The 26,024-nt window shown below is 43.4% G+C and overlaps 6 protein-coding genes across 6 annotated transcripts; 3 read left to right on the top strand and 3 right to left on the bottom strand.

Annotated features, from left to right (window-relative positions):
- Positions 1 to 1,886: 1,886 nt before the first annotated feature.
- Positions 1,887 to 3,053, top strand: IWZ02DRAFT_466073 (uncharacterized protein). Its single transcript, XM_066768485.1, has 3 exons — positions 1,887 to 2,229; positions 2,300 to 2,526; positions 2,607 to 3,053. The coding sequence occupies exons 1-3, from the start codon at positions 2,197 to 2,199 to the stop codon at positions 2,956 to 2,958; spliced, it is 612 nt and encodes a 203-aa protein (XP_066617558.1). The 5' UTR covers positions 1,887 to 2,196; the 3' UTR covers positions 2,959 to 3,053.
- Positions 3,054 to 3,153: 100 nt separating this feature from the next.
- Positions 3,154 to 4,247, bottom strand: IWZ02DRAFT_513401 (uncharacterized protein). The gene has a single exon (XM_066770579.1). It carries the CDS (start codon positions 4,199 to 4,201, stop codon positions 3,488 to 3,490), a length of 714 nt encoding a protein of 237 aa, XP_066617557.1. The 5' UTR covers positions 4,202 to 4,247; the 3' UTR covers positions 3,154 to 3,487.
- IWZ02DRAFT_160813 (uncharacterized protein) lies at positions 4,248 to 5,545 on the top strand. Its single transcript, XM_066762063.1, has one exon. The coding sequence runs from the start codon at positions 4,443 to 4,445 to the stop codon at positions 5,508 to 5,510; it is 1,068 nt and encodes a 355-aa protein (XP_066617556.1). The 5' UTR covers positions 4,248 to 4,442; the 3' UTR covers positions 5,511 to 5,545.
- Positions 5,546 to 6,212: 667 nt separating this feature from the next.
- IWZ02DRAFT_513397 (uncharacterized protein) lies at positions 6,213 to 8,309 on the bottom strand. The gene is made up of 2 exons (XM_066770578.1): positions 7,383 to 8,309; positions 6,213 to 7,314 (listed from the first exon to the last, which is right to left on the bottom strand). The coding sequence occupies exons 1-2, from the start codon at positions 8,094 to 8,096 to the stop codon at positions 6,430 to 6,432; spliced, it is 1,599 nt and encodes a 532-aa protein (XP_066617555.1). The 5' UTR covers positions 8,097 to 8,309; the 3' UTR covers positions 6,213 to 6,429.
- A 270-nt stretch (positions 8,310 to 8,579) lies between these two features.
- IWZ02DRAFT_495268 (uncharacterized protein) lies at positions 8,580 to 9,461 on the bottom strand (the record flags this gene model as incomplete). The annotated part of the gene is made up of 1 exon (XM_066770120.1): positions 8,580 to 9,461. One exon carries the CDS (start codon positions 9,459 to 9,461, stop codon positions 8,580 to 8,582), a length of 882 nt encoding a protein of 293 aa, XP_066617554.1.
- A 4,190-nt stretch (positions 9,462 to 13,651) lies between these two features.
- IWZ02DRAFT_160696 (uncharacterized protein) lies at positions 13,652 to 15,884 on the top strand. The gene is made up of 2 exons (XM_066762061.1): positions 13,652 to 13,782; positions 13,829 to 15,884. Exon 2 carries the CDS (start codon positions 13,894 to 13,896, stop codon positions 15,556 to 15,558), a length of 1,665 nt encoding a protein of 554 aa, XP_066617553.1. The 5' UTR covers positions 13,652 to 13,782; positions 13,829 to 13,893; the 3' UTR covers positions 15,559 to 15,884.
- Positions 15,885 to 26,024: the final 10,140 nt, after the last annotated feature.

Here is a 26,024-nt window from a genome sequence, read left to right as displayed (position 1 = left end):
GGCACGACTGCGACATTGAAAAAGGCCGACGTGCTGTCAAGTCACTCACAGATGGCACAGAAGACGACTTGTTCGTCGAAATTTCCAGCTTGGGCAATGTCAGTGAAAGGAACGACGTGGTGTGGCGGTTCAGACTGTGGAGTCTTTGCCTTCATATTCCACATGAACGTCGCCGTATTACGTGTCGTAATAAAGAGCATCCAAGAGGTTAAATCGAGGATTTCTTTTGGCAATGTCTGGGTGTCCAGAGGACTTGCAAAGAACCTTCGGAAGGGTGCCGTCATCGACATCGCCGGAGTCGATGTACGGCAAGCATGAGAACACAACCCTCTAGAAGGTCGCCTCGCCGCTGCCGTGTTTGAGATACAAAGGCTCACGAACAAGGCGGATGCAGTTGAAAACGTCGCAAGGCTAAGCGACGCATTTTTATTTATCCCAGAAACTTATAGAGGCCAAAATGGACGGAGCTTGCGAACTCTTTAAATACCGAGGAGCCGCTTTGAAAACTTTTCGCGACGACGCCGCATTTACTGTAGCCAAGCTTATTGTCCATGAGACTACACGCTGGCATGAACATGCGACGTTGCTGCTGCCGTGTCCAAAAGTCCACTTTGTCTGTATGTTTGCTGGATCTTTGCTTTGGAGGCTTCTTCTTCCTCCGCTGAGTAGAATCATAGGACCGGTGCAAGGACACCATCACCACCTCTCTACTCCTACATAGGTCACGCCCGCATTTCCTCACCTTGGCCTCCCGGGCATGAGCAACACGAAAGAGAGAGAGAGTATCGTCAGGTTACGCACTGGCTTTCAACTTGCCGGATTGGTCTAGAAGGGAATTCAATTGTCTTGGAAAGAGTGTTTCTCCCGTCTAGGATCTTCGTCCACCTTCTCCACCTCCAGGAGCATCCGCTTCCCTATCTCGTCAACACCCTCTTCTCCCCTTGCGTCACTTATTCTCTGTGTGCTCTTTTTGTTTGCTCTGCGACCTATCGTCCCCGTTTTATCGCCGCGAATCATTAGCAGCATCATTATCGACTTTCGCGTGTTGTCCGTACTCGCCGCATCAACCAAGGCCCACGCTGTCCTATTGATCCTGTCGTCTTTCTTTGGTCCTGCAAACTTTGCGATGCCTTTCTGCGCTCCATTGTCTCTTAGTGCGGCACTCCTACCTTCACCAGTGGTCCGATTTTGCTCGGAAGAGGCAGCAAACAACAGAATTCTGCTGGTTTTGTTGCCCTCACCATGCTTCAACTAGCGCCCGTTTCTTCTCCAGTGCTGTCCTGCTGCGTGAAGTAGCTCGGGGTCTGCCTGATCCAGTTTTGTCTTTTGCATCACTGCCATAGCCAGAGAGCGAGAAAGCCAAGGAATAACTTGGGCTGACTCCCCGTCATTGCGTGCACGCTGCTGGAACCGGAGATGGCTCGACATCTCTTACACGACTTTGGCTTCTACACTTACTTCTTTTCTTTCAATCAACAACCAAGACGCGGCCGTCCATCTGAATGTGCAAGTCAAAGCTTGTCTGTACCTGGCAACCATAATTATAGTACACCCCGTCGGAAGCAAATTTTTGTTAATGTTCCACTCTCTGTCATGCGGCCCAGCCCCAATGTCCATAAGCCTATTCTCGCCAACATCAACAAGCCAGTCATGGTGCACGCAACCGACACTGCTGGTCTGTTGGAATCTGGATGCATTATTCTTATCAATTTTTGTCTTATGGCTCGACAAGGTCTTTGCGTCTCCATGCCCGCGCCGTCAAAACTCATTGAACTTTGCAGTCGCACGGTTGCAAACCTTACGTCTCTGTCCAAGACTAAGTGACACGAAGTGGAGTAGCTATTTAACACAGCAACCGCCCCGCAAAACCTTGAAACCGGGCCAATGTGCAATGGGAAGACTTCCATACGCATCAAACGCCCATCCATGTTCCCATCGCTGCCACTACCAGCACATTCTGTTGCAACAGAGTGGTAGCTTGGTAATTAGATACAAATTTTGAAATTTCAGGCTCTAACCAACATCGGCGGCACCCGCCGTTGGCTTGGGTGTTGTCTCGGAGGGCGTCTTATTGTGAGGCGACGCGACGGGTGGCTGCACGACGTCGTTTGCATAAACATCTACCCTTTCCACCTTCTCAATTTCTCCATCTCTACCTTTCCTCCTAATTCCCAACAGTCAGACTCAAGCACGAGAATGGCTAGCAATCCCAGCTCTGCTCTCAACCACGTACGTTTGGCACCTCCCTTTCAAGCCCCCTGATCCGCCCCTGGCGACTAACCGCTGTGATTGTTTGCAGACCTGGCGCGGCGCCCTTGGCCGCCACATCTACTATGGCACGCAGGCGCCAAATTGGACAGCGCAGGACGAGCAAAAGTTTCTTGTCTACGCGGCTCGGTACAAGTGGAAAACTACCCTCAGTGTAGGCGATGCAGGTACCAAGCAGCTGCAGAAGGAGCTGCTCATGTACACCATGCATAGTGGCCTTAATACATCCATCATGGCGATCATGGTTCAAGCCATCATGTGTGTCTATTCCCATACCTCCGGCTGACTGCCACAACTTCTCTCTCTTTCGCACACGCTAATGCGCAAGCAAACACTAGCACCAAACTCAATCAAGTAGCCAGCGAACAAGTAAGAAACCTCTTCGAGTGGCCTGAATGGACCAAACGCTGGTTCCTGAACCCGTGGTGGGACGGCGACACGTGCGAGCCTGGCGCTGCCAACAACAACACCAACTACTTCCGCCCCACGGTCGACTGCTACCCCGGCCATGAAGACGTCGGCAGGCATTCGATCGACGTCCTCTCCACCTGGGACGCCATGTCGGACGATGAGAAGGACATGTGCTTCGCCGCTGCCAGGGACGCCGCGCACCGCCCCAACAGCAACACGGGCGTTCTGTCGCCGTTCCCAATTAGGCGCATGACCTTTTCGCCGCCTGGGCTGGGCTGAGCTAGCAGGACAATCACAATTCTGATGGGAGCTGGTTGTCGTCGTTGTCGGTCTTTACTGGTAGCAATGCAAACGCGGTTATGGGGAAAAACAAGCATGACATGGGTGTTTCTTTGCCTGCGTGATACATCGCTACCTTCTCTCCCTCCTCACATCAACGACCTCACCATGCTACTGCTTAATCGTGACCTTTCTTCCTCTATTTACTTTTTCCTCAACCCTCCCTTGGTACATGGTCGACTCTCCGAGTTTCTCGATCCTGCACCCAATGTAGCCCCGACAATGTCACAACAGGGCCGCAGAAGAAGCGATGCGATAAGTTCAGAACACGGTGCCCAAAACACCAGGCTCCAGCGGGGATGACGCGCCCAAACTGACAGCGTCCACTCCATGTCTTCTCTCCGTCCGCCGAATCTCTTTTGCCCAAGGAAACCATCGATCATCAGCTACCTGAACACCTGCGGCCACAACATCCCTTGTCCTCCCAATTCTTACACGCACACAGACAGAGGGAAACGGTCACACGCACTCATTGCTCCTCGTTCAACAAAAGAAGGTACAGGGCGCGCAGGTCCTCCTCAAGGACAGTCACGCGCCTTTTCCAATTGTCGTCGTCGTCACCGCTGCCGCTCATGCGCTCTTGCAGACGCTCCTTTGCGCGGCTTATTTGATCCAAACTCTGGCTCTGTCCCTGTCTCTGTTGCTGCTGATGCTGCTTTAGGACCGGGCTGCTCGGAATGCTATCGTCGTTTCCGAATACGGCGTTTTCTACAGCCGCAAGTCGGGCCTCGTAGTCGTCAGTTTTGCTCCTGTATTCCTTTTCACAATGGAGTAAAGTTACCTTGATCTGATCCTCCTCATCCTCTGCCACGCCCGTCGACTCGCTATGCAGACTCGACTCCCGAGTTGGGGGACGAAGGAGGGCCGCCACGTTCTCGGCGTTGAACACGTCCTCGGCCATGGCCTCGATACGCTGCAGCATTTCGTCCGCTCGTGCAATGATGTTTTGGCTCAGCGCTTGCCAGTTCTGGTTGACAAGATCCTGGAGACGTGCCTGAAGCCCGGTGATGTCTAGCTCCCGTTGGCCCTCCCATTGTTGTTGTTGTTGTAATTGTTGTTCAAGCTCCAGCACCGTAGCGACTTGGCCCTGGTACTCCGTTCCTAATGCATGGTACTGTCCTCGAAGGTCGCGAATTATCTGGAGAGCCATGGCGAATTCTTCGGGTGGAGCGTGCTCAGACATGGTTTCGCTGCTCGTGCCCGTATGATGAAAAAGCAAGCAAGCAAGCAGGAAAGTAAATGCAGAAAGGGATGAAGATGCGACGACAGAAGATCGATGAGAGATCATCGACCCAATTTTCCCTTGGATTCCTTTAAAGGTAAGAGGGAGTAAGTACTCACGCACACAGACAGTTAGCGAAAAGGCTCCGAGACAGGCGGGCTGCGCCGCTAGATCCCAACGGAGCCATCCGAGATTTAATGTAATGAGCCGGCCGCATAAGACAACAGCTACTCCTTATCACCACTCAGTTACCATCGCTTTGGCGTGTACCCGAAGCGTTCTCAATTTTACAGAGCGCCCCAACACCCCTACCACGGCACAGTTCTGGAGAGGCCTCGTGTCAGCTCACGTCATCACCATGGTGGCAGAGCAGCGAGATCGTACCCACCACTTGCGATGTCTCAAACTGTACTGCCAATGGGCCGCGCTGTACGAAGTAGACGTGTACATTGTCAAGAGAGACGGACCGCAGCGACAGCAACAACAGCAACACGAGCAATTGAATATTCTCGCCCGGGCACTGCTTCCCCGCTACGACGACGACGACCACTACGACGATGACAACGCGGCAGCCGCCAACAAAAATAAACATTCTGCCGAGATATCACGGCTGTTCGTCGCCACGGTGGCCGCCGTCGTCGAGGAGTGCATGCAGACAAGGATCGCCAAGGCGCTGGGGTGGACGAAGGTGACGACCGCTTTCAAGCCGCTTCGCGATCGCGTGTGGCCACCATGGACCAAGGGCTGGCTGAGGAGGGATTGGGATGGGCATGTGGGTGAGCCGTCGGATAGAGAGAAGCGCAGGATTGCTCGCTGGTGGGATGCAGTTCAGCGGCGCCACGGCCACCGCGTTGGACTCGATTGCGGTAGAATATGGGAGACAGACGACGGAGAAGAAGAACGTGATAATTATGACAACGAAAACGAAGAGGACCTCAGCGACGTCTCGGATGTTGATGCTGCTTTGCGCTCTGCACAGAGCAGAATCACGAAAGGTCAGCAGCACCTCACCGACAACAACATCAACAACGCCAACGAAAATAGCAACAGCAATTCTACCTCATACCCAGAAGATTCAGAAGATGAGGTGGACCCGGAGCAGCGCCAAAGAACGCATCTCGACGCCCTCCTCCAAAAGATCTACCCGGACCAAGCCGCAGACCAAGACGCCATGATGCAGACCCTCACGTTTGGGCTTCGCGGCCCTGGCGACCAGATTCGTTGGACCAGGTACCTGTGGCTAGATTCTTACCGAACAGGCAAGGCGTGATGGATAAGGGGACGCGCTGGGGCGGGTTTGGTTTCTTGAAGAAAAGTTTGTGGTTGCTTGCAGGGCGTGATTAGACGACACTCGGGAATTTTGCGGGATTGCGGAGGTATCTAACTCTCAGTTTGTTATGCGGAAACGAGAGAACAATCAACGTACCTGTTGCTTTGCTATCTGCGCCAACATTTTTGTTGATGTGTCTTCACTTTTCTAATGACCCTTTTTTCAGAAGCTGACCCCCATTTTCAGGGAAATGATCCCCCATGCCTACTAACGCGATAAATCACGTACAGCTGCCACTTGTGTCGCCCACTACTACGTTTGCTGCACCGTGAAAATCACGTCCTCCACGCCTGGAGCGTTTCTAGTGTGCTGCGTCTAGAACGCCGCACCCACGACGTAGTAGGCAACACAATCACGACAGAGTGGATAACACATTTGGTGACGTAGCGGAGAATGTGACAGGCCTAGTGGGGATAGTAGGGATAGTAGGCGACACAACTTAAAGTCTAGCCCAGGTCTGGTCAGTCAGGGAGAAGGGCAGTATCTGAAAAAAGGGGGTCCAGTGGCATGGGCACCTTCCAGTCTCCCTTCGTAGCGAAACACTGTGTACGAATTTAATCCCGAGTCAATCCATTATCCATCAAAGAAAGAGAGAGGGAGAGAGATATTGGAGAGAGCACAGGCCCAGCAACATAACGAATTGCATTGTATTAGTCTCGCGGTAAACCATCACGGGCTAGTTGCGCAGCTAGCTAACAACTCCACCACACTGAGCGACTCTTCCAAGGGCCATCAATCCCAGTCAAGAATAACCTTCGCACCATCAATAAGCTTGCCAGCAGCAGCTAAGAGCGCCGTCAGCGCAACCTAGCTGCTGTCATCAACATCCAAGCAAGTCATGTCCATTTCATCGCCCAACCTAGGCAGGCGCTCGATCAGTTCTTTGAGTTCCATGATGAGGCCGTCCGTATCCGTGGTGTTCGTGGCGGCGACATCGGCATTGGCCGCTCCGAGCTGAGAAGAAGAAGAAGAAGAAGAAGAAGAAGAAGAAGAAGAAGAAGAAGAAGAAGTGGCCTTTGAGACTGGGGCCATGAGCTCGGTACGGCTCGAGGCCAAGATCGCCGCGAACGCCTGACCGTCGATGACCATGGTGTCGCGGCAGTTCTCGCATCTGCCCGTGGTTGTGGTGTGGACTTCCATGTGCTCCGGGGACAGATTGATCGGCTGCATAGTGGCATGGTGGGAACAGTACAGGCCTCTTTTGGCGACGCGGTGGCATTTGAAGCCGTGCTGAGTGAAGCCGCGGCATTGAGAAATGTTGCTGTTGTTCGACATGATTTCTTGGTGCGAGGGAATGTGATGAGTACGAACGAGGGAGGAGAGAAGGCAGTGAGTGTTGCGGCGAGGATTGGATGCTTGAGGGATGTATCCAAAAGGGGGCAACATATCTGCCTAAAAGACAGCAGAGAATGGACGAGAAATTTGGCAGACCGGCTGCATAACAGCCCTCAGAGACACTCAGGACAGTAGGCCGCGCTCCTACAAGGAACCAAGACATAGTGTCGGCGTCTGAATGTTTCCGAAATTTCTGGTATCGCCACAGCCGGCCTCCCCCGTCCGTCTTCCACAGGGAGTTCAAGACATATCGCCGGCGTCTGAAAACCACCGACACATGTGTCGCCACAATCGGCCTCCTCCGACCGTCTATTCCATCATAGCCTCCCAGGCCTAAGCTATGACCAACACCATGGGTGCATGCTGACAGTATAAGTACTGAGGACGGCCACGCCCGAAGACTTTTCTCCTGTACATCAACCAGTCATTCCAGTGAAGGTGATACAAGAATAACAAAACAACAACCCATCAACTCACCATGCCTCTCAAACTGCAAGGCCGCAAGATGTGCCAGTCCTGGACTAGGAACCTGGCGAGCCGGTGCCTCAACCTCGCCCGGCCGGGCCAAAAGTTCTGCAAAACACACTGCCTCATCCATTTCGGCCCCGTAAGTTGCGAGATGTTGGTCTCTCCTAACGCTGGTGCTGACGATATGTGCACCACCAGATCGAAGAAGAGGAAGAAGAAGTTGCCTCCTCTGATGAAGAGTACGTGTCGATCAAATCCGGAGGCGAGACCTCGGAGCGGAGCGCCGACAAACGCCTCCAGACATTTATCACTGCACTGTCCGAGACTGGCAACCATAGAGCTGTTATGGTTTCGAAAGGAGTGGAGAACGGATCTGAAGATGGGGCCATCAGCACTGACGAGGATGACGAGAGCGACGAGAGCGACGAGAGCGACGAGAGCGACGAGAGCGACGAGAGCGACAAAAGCACCAAGAACGGCAATGACAACGTAGCCTCGAAGCAGAGCGTCTACAAGCGCTTCCACGGTCGCATGGCCACGCCCTTCTCGCGCCCAGTTACCACCAACATGACTGCGCGTCTTTGCTCCGAGTATCTTGCCATGGCTGCCCGTCGCAGCCTTGGGGTCCCTGAGGCGAACAAAAGCACGAAGAAGGGCGAGTCGTCCGCCGCCGCCGTCACCAAAGGCGCGGCGCCCGCCAGCAAGCAAGAAGCGACCGAGCATGCTAGGCGCAGCGCTGTCAATGCCGCCAGAGCTCTCCGCGAGGCCATTGACACGTTTTTGCGCGAAATGGCCAGTGGCGGGGAGGAAAGGACAGCCGTCGAAAACGAAATGACGCACTTCCAGGAGTTCCAGAAGGCACTTACTCAGATGAGACTCTAAACTAGAGTATTAGCTTGCTTCAATAGACATACCAAATGGGACTGGATTAGAATGGATTGGACAGGGATTGGATCAGGGAGATCATAAGGGTGCGAGACATGTTGGTCATACAGGTATCTCTTTATTCGCGCAATCAGATTGCACAGTCAGCGCGATTGGATTTGTAGAACAGATTGCCGGGAAGGTTGCAAGGGTCCGAAACATGGTTTGATTATCATAGCTACCAACTTCAGTCATTCATTAACATTGTGAGCACAGTGTCTCAGGTAGCAGTGAAACGTACCAAGAGCCTCTGAGGGTAGAGTGAGTAGTCAAAAAGTCCTATCACCTGCTAAAGGCGGCATCTTGCCAATGACGCAGGAACATCTTAATGTAAAGCTCCAGGACCAGGAGGGGGACGCGTGAGAAGACTCCGAGAAGCTGCACCTTTGCCATGCCCGCAAACATACAGCCAAAGCCAAGGCGCACCGCCATGGCCAAGTTATAGAATGTCACGATGCCTAGGCGCCTTTCACCCTGCCAGATGTCGTATTGAAGGCTGCAAGACGTGCTGCCGTGGGGTTCCAGGGTGGCCGAGGCGACGCAGGCTGGGATGCCATTATACTGAAGACGCGCTATGACAACGCAGGCTCCGGGGCGCCGTAAGATGTTGCTACCCATGCGCATGAGCAAGCTCGTTGCCTCTTGCGCGATAATTGCAGGCGTTGAACCTGTTCCATCAAAGCGAGGCGCACCGTGGATGCCGGGAGGTGGAAAGGTAGAGAGGTCGATAGGTGGCTGCTGCGGAACGGAGTGAGAAGGAAATCGACGGCTGCTGTGAGAAGCAGATCTGCGGCCCCTGTAAGACGCAAATCGACGACTCCATGATGGTAGAGGCGCAAAAAGCGGGCCGTTTTCAAATCCATGGGGGTTCCACGTTGACAGCCACCGAGATTTGGGCAGCGACCGGAGGCGCATCGCGTACTGCGCCGGGTTGTCAAGGGAAAGCTTGGAATCGATAATGGCTTGGAGGACGACATAGTTAAGCCCCAGCTCATTCTGAGCACGCTGTGCATCAGGATTGGTGTGAGCCTTGTCAGGGTGCAGCAGCAGCTTGAGCGACCGCAACAGGCGGCGCATTTCCGGGAGCGCAGGAGGGAAGATTGGCGCAAACGGGTCGAGGCCCAGGTAGTTGAAGACGTCGACCGAATCTGATGGATCAGGCATGGTGGTGGGAAGTGGTGGTGGGAAAGTGAAGTAGCATGTGGATTCTGTAGATTCCAGAATGCTCGTCTTACACTGGTTAGTGACGAAGGTGAATGACTGCCCCAAGCAAATGATTTGCTAAAACAACAAACAGGTATAAGCCTAATGAAAGAGGGATGAATAATGAGGGAGAAAGATCGGGAAAGCTCAAGAAAGGCAAGACAGTACCGCTCAATGACCTTTCAACCACGCCTAAGTTGCTTCCATCCCAGAGCTTCTGCTGCAAATCCACCGTTCACACTATGCACGCACAGTTCCACCAGGGGAAAGAGGTACCAGGCGGCTCCATCGCCCCGTTACGCATCTTCAATATGCGATCTCCTCAGAAGCTAATCTTGGCCTGGTCGGCCACATCCTGGCGATGTTTGCGCAGCTGCTCGCGGTATGCGTCAACGGCGTTGGGCATGTGCGGCGGACGTTTAAAGGCACCGACCATAGGTCGTAGAGTATTGCAGTAGCTGGCCCTGTGCAGGTCGTAGAGGGTGTTGCACTGCTTCAGGGCGTCGGCGCGCTGTTTACCGCATTCTCAGAGCCCAAGTCGCGAGGCGCGGCTGGTCGCGTTGGGGTGAACGCCGGACGACAGCAAGGAAAATACGTCCTTAATACGGGAATTCGGTGTGAGGTGCTGCGGACCGTGTCGTTGATGATGGAGAAGAAGGTCGTCTTGGTGTTGTTCTTAGTTGGTTTGACGTCGGCGTTTGACAACTCAGCCCATACCTAGTGTACGGCCCGACGCGACGCAATCTCAACACCAAACAACCGTCAGCCAATACACCGCACACGACGCGAGATCAAGGGCTCTTTGTTCAGCGATCCGACATGCTTATTGCCAATTTCCAGTCAATCGCCGGCCACTGCACCACCGCCTTGGCCGGCGCGCTCCCTTTGCAAGTGCCTGCTGTCAAGCCTCGGCTTGCCTGGCACTCTCAGACTCCAGAGCTGCGCAGTGATTTTGGAAGGCTTTCGCTATTTTAGCACCCAGCCTCGAAACTCGCTTTTCCCAATTAATGAATGTCTTGAACTGGTGCCGCGTCTCCTCGATAGAGCTAGCCAGCTGGTTGTCCGTCGTGTTCAGCACCTCCACCGCAGATCCTCCATACCATGCACGCGCCTTGGTTGATGCACGTGGGATGAGGTGGCCGCAACGAAATATCGCCTGGCCAGCGCAGGACCGTATCGGATGCCGGCCCGGCCAGCCCGGGCGATTCCAAACGCGGTCAGCCGCGACGTGGTGATGTGCTGCCTTGGTCGACGTGATGCTTTCCTGATTTAGTCTCTCGCACACACCTCTTGCTGGCACGATTGCGATTCGACGGCCTTTGCCGTCTTGTCCTTGTTACTGCTCTGGGCGATGCTGATGTTACTAGTCCGGCGTCAGGTAAAGATCGATATTCCGTGCCGCCGAATGAAGTCGACCCACCCGTTGATGAACGCGGGTGGAGAAACTGGCAAATTGGGTCAGCTGGTCAAATCAACCGTGATTCTGGTGGTGCAGCGGGAGGGCGTCCAGCTCATTCAGGACGATCAGTCGAAGTGATGCGAAGAATGAGTTGTGGGTGGTCGAGAAGAGGTTGTTGATGCCATTTCGAAGCCGACTTCTCGACGCGGCCAGGGGCCCATCGTTGTCGCGATTCGAGCGACGTAGCGGTCGGGATACTGCAGATGCCTTTGCACCCCTTATCACTGCTTTTTGACCTCACAGGCGCAGCGGCCATTTCGATGCTGGGAAGGGACTGTCTCTTCAAGGCCGCTTGTCTGCCACGCCCACCTTTGCGAACGTACCGCCACCACGGGGGATCGAGTTAAACGGCGAGAGGATCAAGAAGAGCGTAACGCTTCTCACGGAGGGCCTGGCGTTGGTCCTGCTCGACCGAGTATGCAGTGATTGAGATCATTCCTCCTACTCTTTGGACCAACCACTTGACGGCTTACTTGACAGTTGCCTGCTATGTCCACCGCAGCGCGCGCTACTTCTCACACGTTTTGTGTAGGGTCGCGGCCCACGGGAGACGCACACGCTGCATGTAGTACGTGACGTGGACAATTCGCGCGCCATTATCAGGTCGAACCCCATGTCGCTCAAGTCGGCTGTCGGGACCGCGAAGGTAAACAGCGTCTTAGGCATAAGAGACGGGATAGGATGTGTTTGGCGCTTTTTTGCCTGGAGGGTGGCGGCAGTGAGTCGTTGGCGCGATGTCGTGGAATGGTTCGTGGAAAAAGGACCAGGAAGTATGGCACTGTGTAGGTTGACGAGGCTCCGTCTCGAGCGTCGGAATTTGGTCAAAGCGGACGAGGAGGTGCTGCTGTAAGAAAAGCGTCAAGAGCAGCGAGTCTTGCATGTCCCAACTTTTCCCCGTCCGTGTGTTTTTCTTTGGCAGCCGCCGTGGACCGCTGGCTCTCAACGCCCCACCGACAATGGCCGCGAACTGTCTGCTTGGAGTTGCGAGCAGGATGCTTCGTCTTGTGGTACAGCTGAGCGCGGCTGGGCATGTTGACGTAGGTAAAGTCGGACCCTTCCTACTGAAAGACTCTCGGACAGGCCTCGCCCTCCCAGTATGAGGGTTGCGGCAAACGGCCAAGTCGCCCTGACTGATCTCTTCGCTTGTGAGCCTGGTGGAGTTGCGAGCGGGATGCTTCCTCTTACGGTGCCGCCGAGGCGGTTTACCCTGGCCGAGCCCTTTGCTTGTGTGTCTGGTGGCGTTGCGACCGCCGATTCCGCCATTGCCGCGCGTTCGGGCTTTCCGGTTGGTTGCTTCGCTGGCACCTACGCCTCAGGAAAGCAGACAATTGATCCGCTGACGCTCTGGGAGACCATGATGTACGTTGCCACCGCTCGCGAGACCGCGACCCTGGACCCGTTCATACGTCGCATATCATTCCAATTTCCTTCCAACCAAGGGTGCTGAAGCGGCCGGCGGCAACGCGCTATCGAGGTTGGCATCTTGCGCAGGATTTCGTGCGGCTGTTGGTTCTCTGTACAAGGCGGCACCAAAGCGTCAACCACCGCAATCAATCTTTCAAAGGGGACCCACCAGAATGCTCTTTCGATTTCCGATGTATGGCGCGACTGGTCCCTGCCCGTGTCAAGGTTGATGGGATCGAGGCCGATTGCGTGGTGCGACCTTACATTCCGGCCGTTTGCGAGGTTTGGGTGCTGTGAGAATCGGCAGCCGCCCGACAGACAGCGCAGCAGGGAAAGTAGCGACACGGAATGCACAGGGAGGCTCGGAATGCCGAGGTAGGTGGGCGTGTTGTGTTAGAGGAGAGGTTTCAGCGAAAGTCATGGACGCGTTTGTTGTCACCGATCAGCTTGTTCTTTCGCCGCCATCGAGCTCCTTGTGGCTCTGGCCCTTGCTGTTGTCACAGGTGCCTTGTTGGCCGCGGATCGGAAGTAAGCCGCGCACCGTGCAGGCCGCCGACCAGTGGAAGTTTTGTCGCATTTTGGTTGGGGGGTTGCACGATTGGGAGGGTGGAGCGAAACGAGGTGAGAACGTGAGGGCCGGTCGAGTGTTTGTCTGGAAACTGAGGAGTGGTGCAGTCCGAGTGGAGTGTGCGCGCTAGGCCAACGAGCGGGCAGAGTCTCCGGGTGTTTTGGTTTGGCCGATCCGTGATGACTCACCGCCCACTTGAGTTCCTCGGTCGCTCCCGTTCCCTTCCCGTCTCCCCAGCCTCTCCACCCTCCCTCCCTACCACCACACCACCATCACCTCCATCACCTCCATCAAAATCATCATCATCATCATCATCATCATCATCATCATCATCCTCGCAGCTGATTTCTGACGTGCCTCTTCTTCCCCTCTTTCAGCCTCCTGCTTCAACGCCCTGCTTGACCTACCCCCACTCACGATCCAGAGAGTCCGTCAGCGCACGTGTGTTGACGCTTGCGCTTCTTTGTTGTCGCCCCCCCCACGTCTTCGACGCCTGGGACGTGATCGAGAGGTTGCCCCGATAGCCGCGATATGCGCTGATGGTGCCTCTTGGGATTGCAGACCTCCGACCTTCAGAAGTGCCCTGTTAGCGGCGTGTGTTGACGCCAGCGCCCTTGCAAGCCGCAACGTCATCGACTCGTTTCGACTTCACCAAGGGTGCCCCGTTGGCCGCGTTTGTTGACACCAGCACGGAGAAGAGGAAGTCGAGTGGGTGGTGTCTTGCCAGCCGCGCGTGTTGACGCCGACCCTCGTGCAAGTCGCACGACGTCGCGTATTTGTTGACAACATCTAGGAAGCCCTCATACCGACGCCGCAATTCGATTTTGGCCCTCGATTTCTGCTTGGATCAGGTTTGACGCTACATCACGCTTTCCATGCCATTCTAACCTTCGCCAGTCTTGCTCTCGATTCATCTTGCCCATCCTGGTCTCCAATACCCGCTACTCTCGCCGGCTTAGACGATGTTCGACTTTTGGGATACAAGGATCGATTGGCAGGTTTCTGGGGAACGGGCGGTGATACAATGGCACGATAAAGAAACAGCAATGGATCGGTACCTCGGTCGCTTGGGGGAAGGCAACGATGGTGGTCTCTGTTCAGAAACACCCCTCACTCTTTGGATCGGACAGGATACCGACGACGTTTCGCGCAAATTGGTATTCTTGAATCTACGACTGAAACGTCGTTCATCGACATCAAAGCCCAAGACAGATGTGTCGTTGGTCCTGCCCGTGACAGACGCCTCTGTCGAAATGCAAAACATGTCTCATGCCTCCAAAAACGTGGCCCTCTCGGTTGACCAGATTCACCTCGCCTTTTCGCTCAACGATTTTCCCTTCGCCGTCATGCCCCCTTGTCGAAGACCGGCGCGAAAGCCATTGGATAACGTGCCGGGGTACCTGGTCGAGTGCATGCGGAATCTGACCAAAACTAAGATGGTCCACGTCTACGTTGCAAAGGGCTTGGATGGGAAAATTCATTCTGTGATGCAGGATTTGGTCGCGGCGGCGCAACGGGAAAGCTTGCGTGAAGTTGCCCTTCGTCTCGATGACCCAGAGGGAAGCGGCGAAAAGCTTGTTAACCGCTGGGATCTTTACCCTGTTACGACGGACGACTTGGGACAGGGCAAGGCACGCTGTTGGAACCCTTATGTCGAGGACCAGCCGCCCGAGTACACCGAGTACACTGCCGGCCCATACATGGGTCTTGGCTTGCCGGCGCCCGAGACCGTTGCCGGTGGTTCGCCCGATGAGAAGCTCGAGTGGAGAGTCTGCTCAACGCCGAAACGCAAGGCTTCAGCATCGCCGCCCCGTGAGCGAGTCACCAAGAAGCACCTGGAAGAGCTGACGCAAGCAACCGAGGCCATCGGCACAGCAGAGATGCTGGACCTCGCACGCGCGGCCAAGTCTGCTGCTTCATCACCGTCGAGTGTTTTCGCGAGTCCAGGCACATCGGGTACGGGTCAGCGCTACGAAGACATCTTGATCTTCAACCTTCCAACTCTTCAAGCTCCTAGCGTCTCAACGCCTGTCAGTTCGACCTGGCGGATGCAGTTCTCCAAAACAAACTCCATCTTCTTTGACATGGTCTCGCTCTTGCAAAAGGCGCTCAAGCACCAGCCCAGGACCCACGAGATGCACCTTTCTCGGTTCCTTGTCTTGGGACATTTGGCGCGCAAGGCCGTCGCAGCGCACATTGGACCTGACGTAATCACGACGCCCTGTCAAGACTCGACGTACGAACAGTTTGCCGCCATGAGAGACGAGCTGACGCGGCGCGTGATTGTCGACATGGCCGACACGGACTCGGGCACCGTCAAATCTCCGTTCCCGATAAACCCACTGGACCAAGTCGAATACCTGCGCCGCTGGATGAACGAACGCGTCCAGGTCTTCCTTGACACAGATGTGCTGGAGCAACTCGCCGCCATGAGGCGCGCTGCTATCAGAGTGCTGGATTGCTATCCGCTCGGTGCATACAGCGACACTGATCCCATCGGGTGCGAGTTTGAGTGGGCTCGTGCGGCTGTTCTCGGCGCTGTCTTCTTCAATGTTGGCAACCAGCCGCTCATGGCTGGTAGGGAGGAAAGAAGCCCCGTCATGTGGGGACACGGCCACCCATCATAGGAATCGCCTTCAATTCGTCGACTCGAGGCATGGCATGGCGAGGCTCCTGCGCGTCGAGGCCATCTTGACGGCTTTGCGAACGCTGTAGTTTGCCGCAATCTAGACATACGGTGTCCTAATCGAGTAAGGTTAGGTATAGGTATACGACGCTATCGCGTGACGATGAATCACGGATAAGTAGGTACGTCCGTATACGTAATTAGTCATGTAATAAGGGGAAGATACTATCTTATTCCCTATAACTATCTACTTAAATAACTACTTTATATAACTAGAATTAGGTAATTATAAACGTACTTAATAGCTTACTACTAATATTACTACTACTATACCTTATAAGATATTTAAGATATTATATTAAGTATATATAGTAGAGTTATCTTAGTATAATTTACCTATTATACTACTACTCTAATATATAGACTAACTAAGTAAGATAGCTACTATCTTACTATATCTTTTTAGGTTAGTTAGTATAGTAGTATTAGCCCTACTACCTTATATTACCCCTCTAGAATAGAATAATTCTAAAGTCTAAGAGATATAAGAACGCTATAAAATAAAGTTATAGTCTAGCTAAAATAGGAAATACCTTAGTATTACTAAGAGAGAGCCTCTTAGGCCCTTTAATCTTCTCTTATAAGGTCTATAAAGCTAATCTTATCTATACCCTTATCCTTTTATTTAATACTCTTAAAATAGCTAACTACTATCTAGTATCTAGTCTAGGTATAGGGCTAATAGGTAAGAATATAGCTTATATAGGCTCTCTTAAGAAGAAGTATCTTACTATTAGAATTTAAGAGATTACTATAGTCTATCTTATTAGAGGTCTAAGAATAAGTCTAGACTACTCTAGACCCTTCTAGACCTCTTCTATTACTAAGAACTTATTTCTATAGGTTCTTTTAGATTCTAGCCCTTATTCTAGATTATCTTATTACTAAGGCCTAGAATCTTCTAGTCTAGATTAATTAGAAATCGTCTTCTATTAATAGAAGAACCTATTACTAATTACCTAGAGATAGAACTCTCTAGAATCTATAGGTTCTTCTATATAAATACTCTTAGGTAGTCTACTAGTTAATTCTTTAAGAAAGTTCTCTTATAGTAAAGAATCTACTATATTCTCTACTATAAACTATCTACTATATAGTATATAATAAAGATATTACTTATTCTTATAGAATACTACTAATAGGTTATAAGCCTAGCTAATAGTAATCTATAGATTACTATATAGCTTACCTTATAATTTATAAGTAGGATTTTACTTTCTTTCCTACTTATATTCTTAAGAAAAAATATACTATTCTTTCTATACTAGACTACTCTTATAAGTAAGACTTAGTAAGACTATCTTAGTAGATAGCTATTAAGCTAAACTTATAAAGAAGTATAGGAAAAGGCTACTTATTTATATAAGTAAGATATTCTTAAGGGTAAGAACTAGTATTCTAAGCTCTATTCTTAGACTCTTAGCCTATTAAATTTTTCCTAGAACTATTAGGCCTATATCTACCTAGGATTCTATTCTAGAACCTTCTTAAGGTCTAGAATAGTCTTATTTACTACTAATTCTCTACTATTCTCTTAATTTCCTTATACTTCTATTAACTACGTTAATATAAGGTATAGTTATATAGCCTCTATACTATATTAGGCCTAAGCGTTACCTATTTATACTAGATCCTACTAGTATCTTAGTATAAGGAATACTAAAACTTTATAATACTTTAAAACGTTTTCTACCTATATTAAGCTAAATTCTTTACTTAGTAAGTAAAGTAGTATACTATTTTAAAGAAAAAAACTTAGTAGATAAGGATCTAAAATTAGATTCCTTATATCTTTACTCCTAGCTAAGTAATTAGAGAAAATATTAATACTCTAATAAACTTCCTACTTTCTATTAGGTATATTAGGCTTATTAGTAACTAATAGACTTTAATACTTTATATACTTATAGATTATGCCTAAAACTATAAGTATATAGAGTTTTATACTCTAAAGACCTCTATAAGGTATAAAATCTTTAATATACCTTAAGAAAGAAATATCTTCTACTAGAAAATATTATTACGAATTATTAAGCGGCTAATATATAGGCTTTCGCCTAGAGGCTATCTACTTAGTTAGATATATATAAAATTAAAAAGAACTTAATTAAAGTTAAGTAGTTAAAAGATAAAGTTAAGTAAAGTCTTCTTAATTATTATAAATATAGAAGATACTATATACTCTTCTATCTTCTATATATATTTATATAAGAAGTAAAATAAGAACTAAACTCTCTCTTTACTACGTAAATTACTACTTTAGTTACGTTATTAAAATAGATAAGAAATTAATCTTCTTATTACTATATAAAGTTTTATTAGCTATTAAGTAGGCTATATATCCTTAGTAGTATTTATTATCTATTAGTACTACTAGCTTATATAGCTTAGCTAGTTTAGATTAGCTTTAGCTTATTAAGTAATTACGTAAGGGCGTAGTTATAATATACTTATATTACTAGTATCTAATAGCTATTATATCTAATAGCTATTATAATATTTCCCCCCCTAATAGGAAGTCTAAGTTAGCTTATTAGGTACTTATATAGATAACTAACTAGTATTATTTTAGTAAGGGCGTAAAGTATAGAACTACTAGATATATCTTATTATTAGGTTTATAGTTTAACTAACCTTCCTTACTACTAACCTTCCTTACTACTAACCTTTCTTACTACTAATCTTTCTTATTATATCTTTCTATTACTCTTAGCCTATCTCTTACTTAAGTAACTAGCTCTAGTAATAACTCTAGTAATAATAGTAAGTCCTCCTATTTATATTAGGTCTAAAAACGCTTAACTAATTATTACGTAATAGTATCTAATTAACTTTATTACTCTAAGCGCCCTAAAGGTAATATAATACCTTAAGAGGATACTAAGGTAACTTAAGACTATTATATAAGACGTTATATATAATTAGCTAATTATTTATATATCTAGAGTTTTAAAAAGATAAAGTAAAGCTAACTAGTCTAGGTATAGTACCTAGCTCCTAAGAGCTAGTATATATTACTATTCTACCTATAAATCCTTATATAAATGTTATATAAGCTAATTTACCTACTTTACCTTTATATATACGTTCTAGTAGCTATTATATTAGTATACTACTAAGTATACCTTTATATAAAAGTAATAATAGTAGTATTATTTATCTAGCTACTTTACCTATAGAATTACTAGTAGAACCTTTAGATTAGGACTTAGAGGTAGATACTTCTAATAAGATTATAGTCTTTATCCTATATAAGGCCTTTAAAAAACTCGCTAAGGTATATATTACTACTTACTTATCTTTACGTAATAGCTAACTTATTATAGAAATCCCTTAGTAGTAATAAAACTAGCTAATATATAATATATATATTAGGCCTTAGTAACTTAGCTTATTATACTATTATCCTAGTTTCTAAGGATTATTTTAATATTATATCTATAGAATCTTATAGCTCTTTACGTAATACTTACTTAATCTAATATATAGGTATTAATTAAGCTACTAGTTATACTAAGTACTAGGATAATCTCTCTACTTATATCTTCTATAGTTACTATAAGTTACTAGGTTTCTTATAGGGTTATTACGTAAACTATATCTAGGGTACTAGTAACCTTAACTATACTATAAGTAACCTTACTAGTACTTATCCTTCTAATTAATATAAAAGATATAAGAATAAGATATAGCCTAGAGAGTACCTTACTCTTTACTATATAATAGATAACTAGGTTAATAACTTTCTCTAGGGCTCTATTAAAGGTATAATAAGGCCTAAACTTAAGAAGTTAGCTCTAATTCCTACTAAAGAGAAGAAAGAGGAGTAGAGGTATAAAAGATAAGGAATAAAATTAAAATAGAGAATAGGATAGATAAGGATAAATTAGTTTATATAGATAAGGGTTATTTACTATAGCGTTAGAGGATTCTCTTTACTAGAGTATAGGTAGATAGTAGTACTTAGTAGAAGTAGAATAATACTAGTAGAGCTCTCTCTTAGTAAGATATTAATATCTAACTTAATAGTAGATAATAAGGGTAACCTTTATTAGTATAGTTACTTATAGGTACTAGATTCTAAACCCCTATAAACTAGTATCCTCTAGATAATATATAACTCTCTAGAGGTAATCTACTCTAGTAATAATAAGATAGTATCCTAGCTCTACTATCTTAAGTTATTTTAGCTAAACTATAACGCGTAGGTAAAGCGATTTAGGCGTAATTATAATATCTATAGAGTAACTAAATTCTAGAGAGACTATAAGTAAGAACTACTCTAACTACTCCTAGTTCTAAATTAATAGTAGTAAGAGGTATCTATAGATTTTATAGGCCCTCTTATAGCTAGTAAGGGGAATACCTATATACTAGTTATTATAGATAGGCTATTAAAAGGCGTAATTCTAGAACCCTATTATAACCTAATAGCTAAAGTCGTAGTAGTATTATTTCTATAAATATACTACTAGTACTATAGGTTACCTAACGCTATTATATTAGACTAGGGCCTATAGTTTATAAGTCTTTTATAGGAACGCGTCTATAAACTATTAAATATTTAGTAGCGTCTCTTAATAGGTTACTACCTAGAGATAGATAGTTAGACTAAGAGAGTAAATATAGAGGTAGAGTAGATATTAGCTATATTAGTTAACTAAGTATAGAATAACTAGGCTAACTACTTACTAGTTATTAAGTTTACGTTAAATAATAGAATATTAGCTACTATAGACCTTAGCCTATTCTTCTTATTATATAGTTATTACGCTAACCCCTTATAAATAAGACTCTTAGAAGTCCCCTAGTATATTACTAACCTATAAATACTAGTAGTATAAGGTAATACTATCGTAATAAAGATCTAAGAGGCTACTACTTAGGTAGAAAATATAATAACTACGTTCTAGATAGCCTAGAAGTAGTAGGTAAACTACTATTATAACGCCTTACCTATATATAAAGTAGGTAATAAAGTTTAGTTAAGCCTCTATAATATATCTATAGACCGTTCTATTTAGAAGCTAGATTACTAGTTAGTAAAGTATACTATAACGTAAGTTATTTTAAATAAGGCCTACTAGTTAGATATACTAGGTACTATCTATAATATCTTTAATATAGACCTACTATAACTAGTATTTAATAACGCCTTACTAAGCTAGGTATATATAGACTATTAGCTATCTATAGTTATTATTAATAATAAGAATAAGTAGGAGGTAGAATATATACTAGATAAGTATTAGCGTTAAAACTACTAAGAGTTCCTAGTAAAGTAGACTAGGTATATAAGACTAATATAGAAACTAATATCTATATTTAAAGATATAGTAGCCGTTAATAAGTTTAAAGCTAGTTAATAAGTTTAGGTTAGAAGTAAGGAAGTACTACTAAATAATAAGTAAATAATAGTAGACCCTAGTAGTAGAACGTCTAATAAGTAATAGTATTATCTAAATAAGCTACTAGTAGTACTACCTATACCTAGACGCTATAGTACTAGGCTTAAGTAAGTAAACTAGCTAGATTATAACTCTAACTAATAGGGGGCTACTAGTAATATATACTAACTATATAAGCCTACCTATAATAATCCTCTTTATAAGGTCTAGAACTACTAAACCCTACTTATACTCTACTTACTATTTAATTAACTCTATAATCTTTATAACTATACTACCTTATAACCTTATTATCTTACTATACTATAGATACTAATAATAACTACTTATATAACTTATATAACTATATTACTAAGCTTAAGAATCCCCCTCCTCCTAATAAGGCTAACTCTACTACCTACTCTAATACTTACCCTAGTAACCCTTACTTTAGTACTACTCTCTATATCCCTCTAATCTTTAGTAATATTAAAGACCTCCTTAGTATTAAGCTCTATAGTTACTACTTTTATATTATATTAGGCTCTAGTTAGAATAACCTTAATAACTCTATCTATAATATTATTACTACTACTAGTAGTATAATCCTCCCCTTCCCTAACTTTAGTAATACTAAGGATAAAGAGAAGAACTACTTAGGTCTATTTCCTTCTAGCTCTATCTAGTATTAGATTATTATAGATAAGATTATTATTAGTCTTACCCCTTATAACGCCCTATCTATATCTAGTTATAATATATACTAGATCTTACCTACTAAGCTATATATACTTATTACTATTAGTATTACTAAGCTACCCTAAGGCTAGTACTATTTAATCTATACCCTACCCCTATTTCCTTACCTTAGTATTAATAAGTACTTTATAGTCTAGTAGGGCTACCTATTACCTAGCTATATTACTAACTACTATATCTACTTATAGTAGATCTATAGTAATAAGCTAGAGTATAATATATTTATTATTTACTACTCTAATACCTACCTCTTTCTATCCCTCTCCCTTAGTAATATAATTAAGGCTATAGATAGTCTTATCCTTAACTATTCTAGTAGCCTACCTAACTATAAGACCTAGTTCCTTATCTACTCTACTAGTACTAACATCCTACTATTTAGCTAGCTATCTAATAAGTATAAGTCTAGCTAGGGTCTTATTCTCCCTATTAAGTAGTTCTACTACCTAGTCTTTATCTATATTAGAAACCTCCCTAACCTAGGCTATATCCTCTATAAGTACTCTAGTAATAAAGAATTCTAGGCCTACCTTATCTCTTATAGCTTTACTAATAAGTAAGCTACTATAGTAATTCTAGTAGCTATCTTAGCCTATACCCTTTCCTTACTATTCCTTTTTTTTTTTTTTTTTTTTTTTTTTTTATATAGTAGATTAGCGCTATATTTAACGGCGTAAAGGGGGGGGTATTATTATAGTTTCTAACTATTTATATTCTTAGATAGATCCTATAGTTAAAGTATTAGGCTTAAAGTACTAATTCTCTATATATACTTACTTAGATTAGTACTTTAATCCTACTATTATAAGACTAGCTTACTATAACTAATTATTACTATAAAAAAGGAGTTAACTTATATATCTATATCTTAACCTCCTAATAGTATAAATATCCTTTTATTCTAGTAATCTTAAATAGTCCTATATTAGGAGTATCTAATTTTAGATTTAGCTAGTCTATTATCTAGCTAGTCTTCTTAATATAAATAAAGTCTCTAATATTAAAGTTAGGTATATAATAGTATTTATTAGCTTATTAGTAGTTCTTTTCTTATAATTAGTAAATTAATTTATAGGTATACTTATAGGCTTCTTATCTTCTTTTTTAGAGAGACTAAGCTATAGACTATATTCTACCTTTAGATAAAGTAGTTATTATTATATAAGTAGTCTAGTTATAATATATATATAGTATAAAGCTAAGGTCTACTTCTACTAGTATAAGACCTATAGCCTTATATAGAAGGGTAGTCTAAGCTAAATCTATTAATAGTAGAAGATTAGACTAGTTATTTTAGTAGTAATTAATAAAGGGTTATAGTTAGTATATAAGAACCTAATTTACTATCTTAGTAATTCTATTTATCTAAGAGTAATAGGCTAAATTAAAGTATTATTTAATACTAGTTAACTTATATAGCTCCTATATAAAGACTAAGATAAACTAAGAACCTTAATCTAATAGTATACTTTTAGGATTTCTAAAAATTTAGTAGATATAATTATAAAAAAGTTAAGATACTCCTTTATTATTAATTTTCTTTATATAAGGTAAACTAAAGGTTCTTTAGAATAACTAGTCTATAATAATAAGAATATAATTAAATCCCTTTTAGTCTTATAGTATCTCTTTAAAATCTATAGCTAGGTATTACTAGGAATAGTTAGGAATTAGTAGAGAATATAGAAGGCTAGGTATCTTATTAGTAAATTTATAGTTCTAGTAGTAAATATAGTAGTTTTAGCTATATCTCTTAATTATATAAGTCTAGCTAGACTAGTAATAGTATTACTATAATAGCTTTTATATTTTATTAATTCCTAGATAGGTAGTAATATAAGTAGTATATATTACTTTAATTATTCTTATATAAAGGTTATCCTAGTTAGAAATAACTAATATACTATAGTAAAGAAGTAATCTATCCTATAGCTTCTAATATAATTTATTTTCTAGTTAAAGATAGGCTTTTTCTCTCTATAGTTTAAGATCTAGGTTTTCTCTATTTATATAGAGAAGTTTATTAAGGAAAATTATTAGTAGAGAAACTTCTAGCTCTATTATTATAAGTAGGACTACCTAGAAAGTAGAAATAAGATACTACTCTTATATAGTCTTTACTTTCTCTTTTTAAGTCTTAAGTTACTCTTACTTTCTTATAAGAATATCTATAATAATATTTTCCTTTCCTAATTAGTAGGTAAACTAGACTTAGTACTTAGTAAGTTACTTAGTCTATCTTACTTATTATATAGATAATTAGTGCTTAGAAGTAAAGTATTCTAATACTTAATAGTCTATAATTATAAGAAAAGGTTTATAAAGGCCTATAAGTATAGATCTCTATTCCTCTAGTCCTTATATAATAGCTAGGAGTTCTTTATTAGGTATTCTATAGTAGAGTTTAGTATCTAATATTATCTTAGAATAAAAGGATACTAGTTTCTATTTATAATTTTCTTAATATTATAATAGGACTCCTATAACTACTCTATTACTTATATCTATTTCTATATAAGTATCTAAAGTTAGATTATAGTTTATAAGTAGTAATTTACTATATATTAGTTTCTTAAGGTTTCTAAAAGATTCTTCCTTAACTAGCCTAAGTTATTACTACTTTACTTTTAAATATAGTTTTTCTAGTAGCTAGCTAATTTATCTATAGTTAGGAAGAAATCTCTAATAGAAGTTATAGAATTCTAAGAAAGACTAAAGAGATTAGAGGGTTATAGGTAATTACTAGGTATAAATAGGTTTAATTTTTTATAGGTCTATTAATATACCCTTAGTAGAGATAATATATCCTAAGAATTTTATATAAGTAGTTAAAAACTTACTCTTTTTTATATTAGCTTATAGTCCTACTTTTTATAATTATTATAGAACTTTAATAACGTATTAAGTATAATTATATAGGTTTTTAGAAATAATAAGAATATTATCTATAAAAGTAATAACGAAATTATCTAAATAGTTAAAGAGAACTTAGTTAATAAAATATTAAAAAGTAGTAGGCCTATTACTTAGCCTAAAAGATAAAACGTAGTATTTAAATAGTCTATATCTTATATAGAAGGTAGTATATTCTTTAGACTATTCTTAAAGTTAGATTTAATAGAAAGCTTATTAAATATCTAGTTTTATATAGACCTTTCCTTTACCTACTCTCTATAAGAGTTCTAAGATAAGAGGTAAAGGATATAAGTCCTTCTTTATTTAATTATTTAACTATTAGTAGTTAATATAAATTTACTAGCTACCTCTAGGTTTTTTTACTACTAATACTAGAGAGGTATAGGGTATATAACTCTTAGTAATAAATCCTTTCTTTAAATTCTCTTAGATATATTTCTTTACTATAGTAAGCTATTCTAGAGATATTCTATAGAGGGGACTTATTAGTAGATATAGAGAATTCTTATATATAAGAGAAATTTAATAATTAACTCCTATATAAGAAGGTAGTAGCTAGTTAGACTCTTATTTTAAAAAGATATTATAGTAGTTCTTATACTTAGAGGGTAAATAATTATTAAGGTATTTATTAAAGGCTTTATCTTTATTAGCTTTATTAATATTATCTAGTATAATAGAATAAAGATCTACTACTTCTATTAGTATTTTTATAGGTAGGTTAATTTCTATAAGAGAAGTAAAAAAGGTTTCTTAGTTATTAACTTTAATATTATTAGAGATATATATTAAAGAAATTAATTAGTTTATCTATAAAACTTTACTTTATATAGATAATTTTAGAATATTTAAAAAATTTAAAAAAGAAATTTAGTCTAAAGGATCTAACTAAATAAGTTATTAGTTATAGTAATCTAGAAGAATATAATAATATATAAGGACCTAGTAGCCTAGAATAATATTATAGCGCCTAATATCTAGTATAAAGGTATATATTATAACTAGCTAATATTAGAAATAGAATTATAATTAATAAATAAAATTAAGTTACTTATTTATATATTAGTTAAACCTAGAGACTTTAAGGTTCCTACTAGTAATCTTTTTTCTCTTAATCCCTAATTCTCTAAGTTATAGAAGAAGTTAAGGATAGATAAAGCTAGATCTATTTACGCTTATATTAACTAGGGCTAGGGTTAGGGTTAGGTTAGGGTTAGGGTTAGGGTTAGGGTTAGGGTTAGGGTTAGGGTTAGGGTTAGGGTTAGGGTTAGGGTTAGGGTTAGGGTTAGGGTTAGGGTTAGGGTTAGGGTTAGGGTTAGGGTTAGGGTTAGGGTTAGGGTTAGGG

The sequence above is a fragment of the Phyllosticta citriasiana genome (assembly GCF_038021145.1).
Source record: "Phyllosticta citriasiana strain CBS 120426 chromosome Unknown IWZ02scaffold_24, whole genome shotgun sequence".
In the NCBI taxonomy this organism is placed as follows: domain Eukaryota; kingdom Fungi; phylum Ascomycota; class Dothideomycetes; order Botryosphaeriales; family Phyllostictaceae; genus Phyllosticta; species Phyllosticta citriasiana.
The sequence above is the reverse complement of the archived record's forward strand: the minus strand, read 5'-3'. Positions and strand labels throughout refer to the sequence as shown.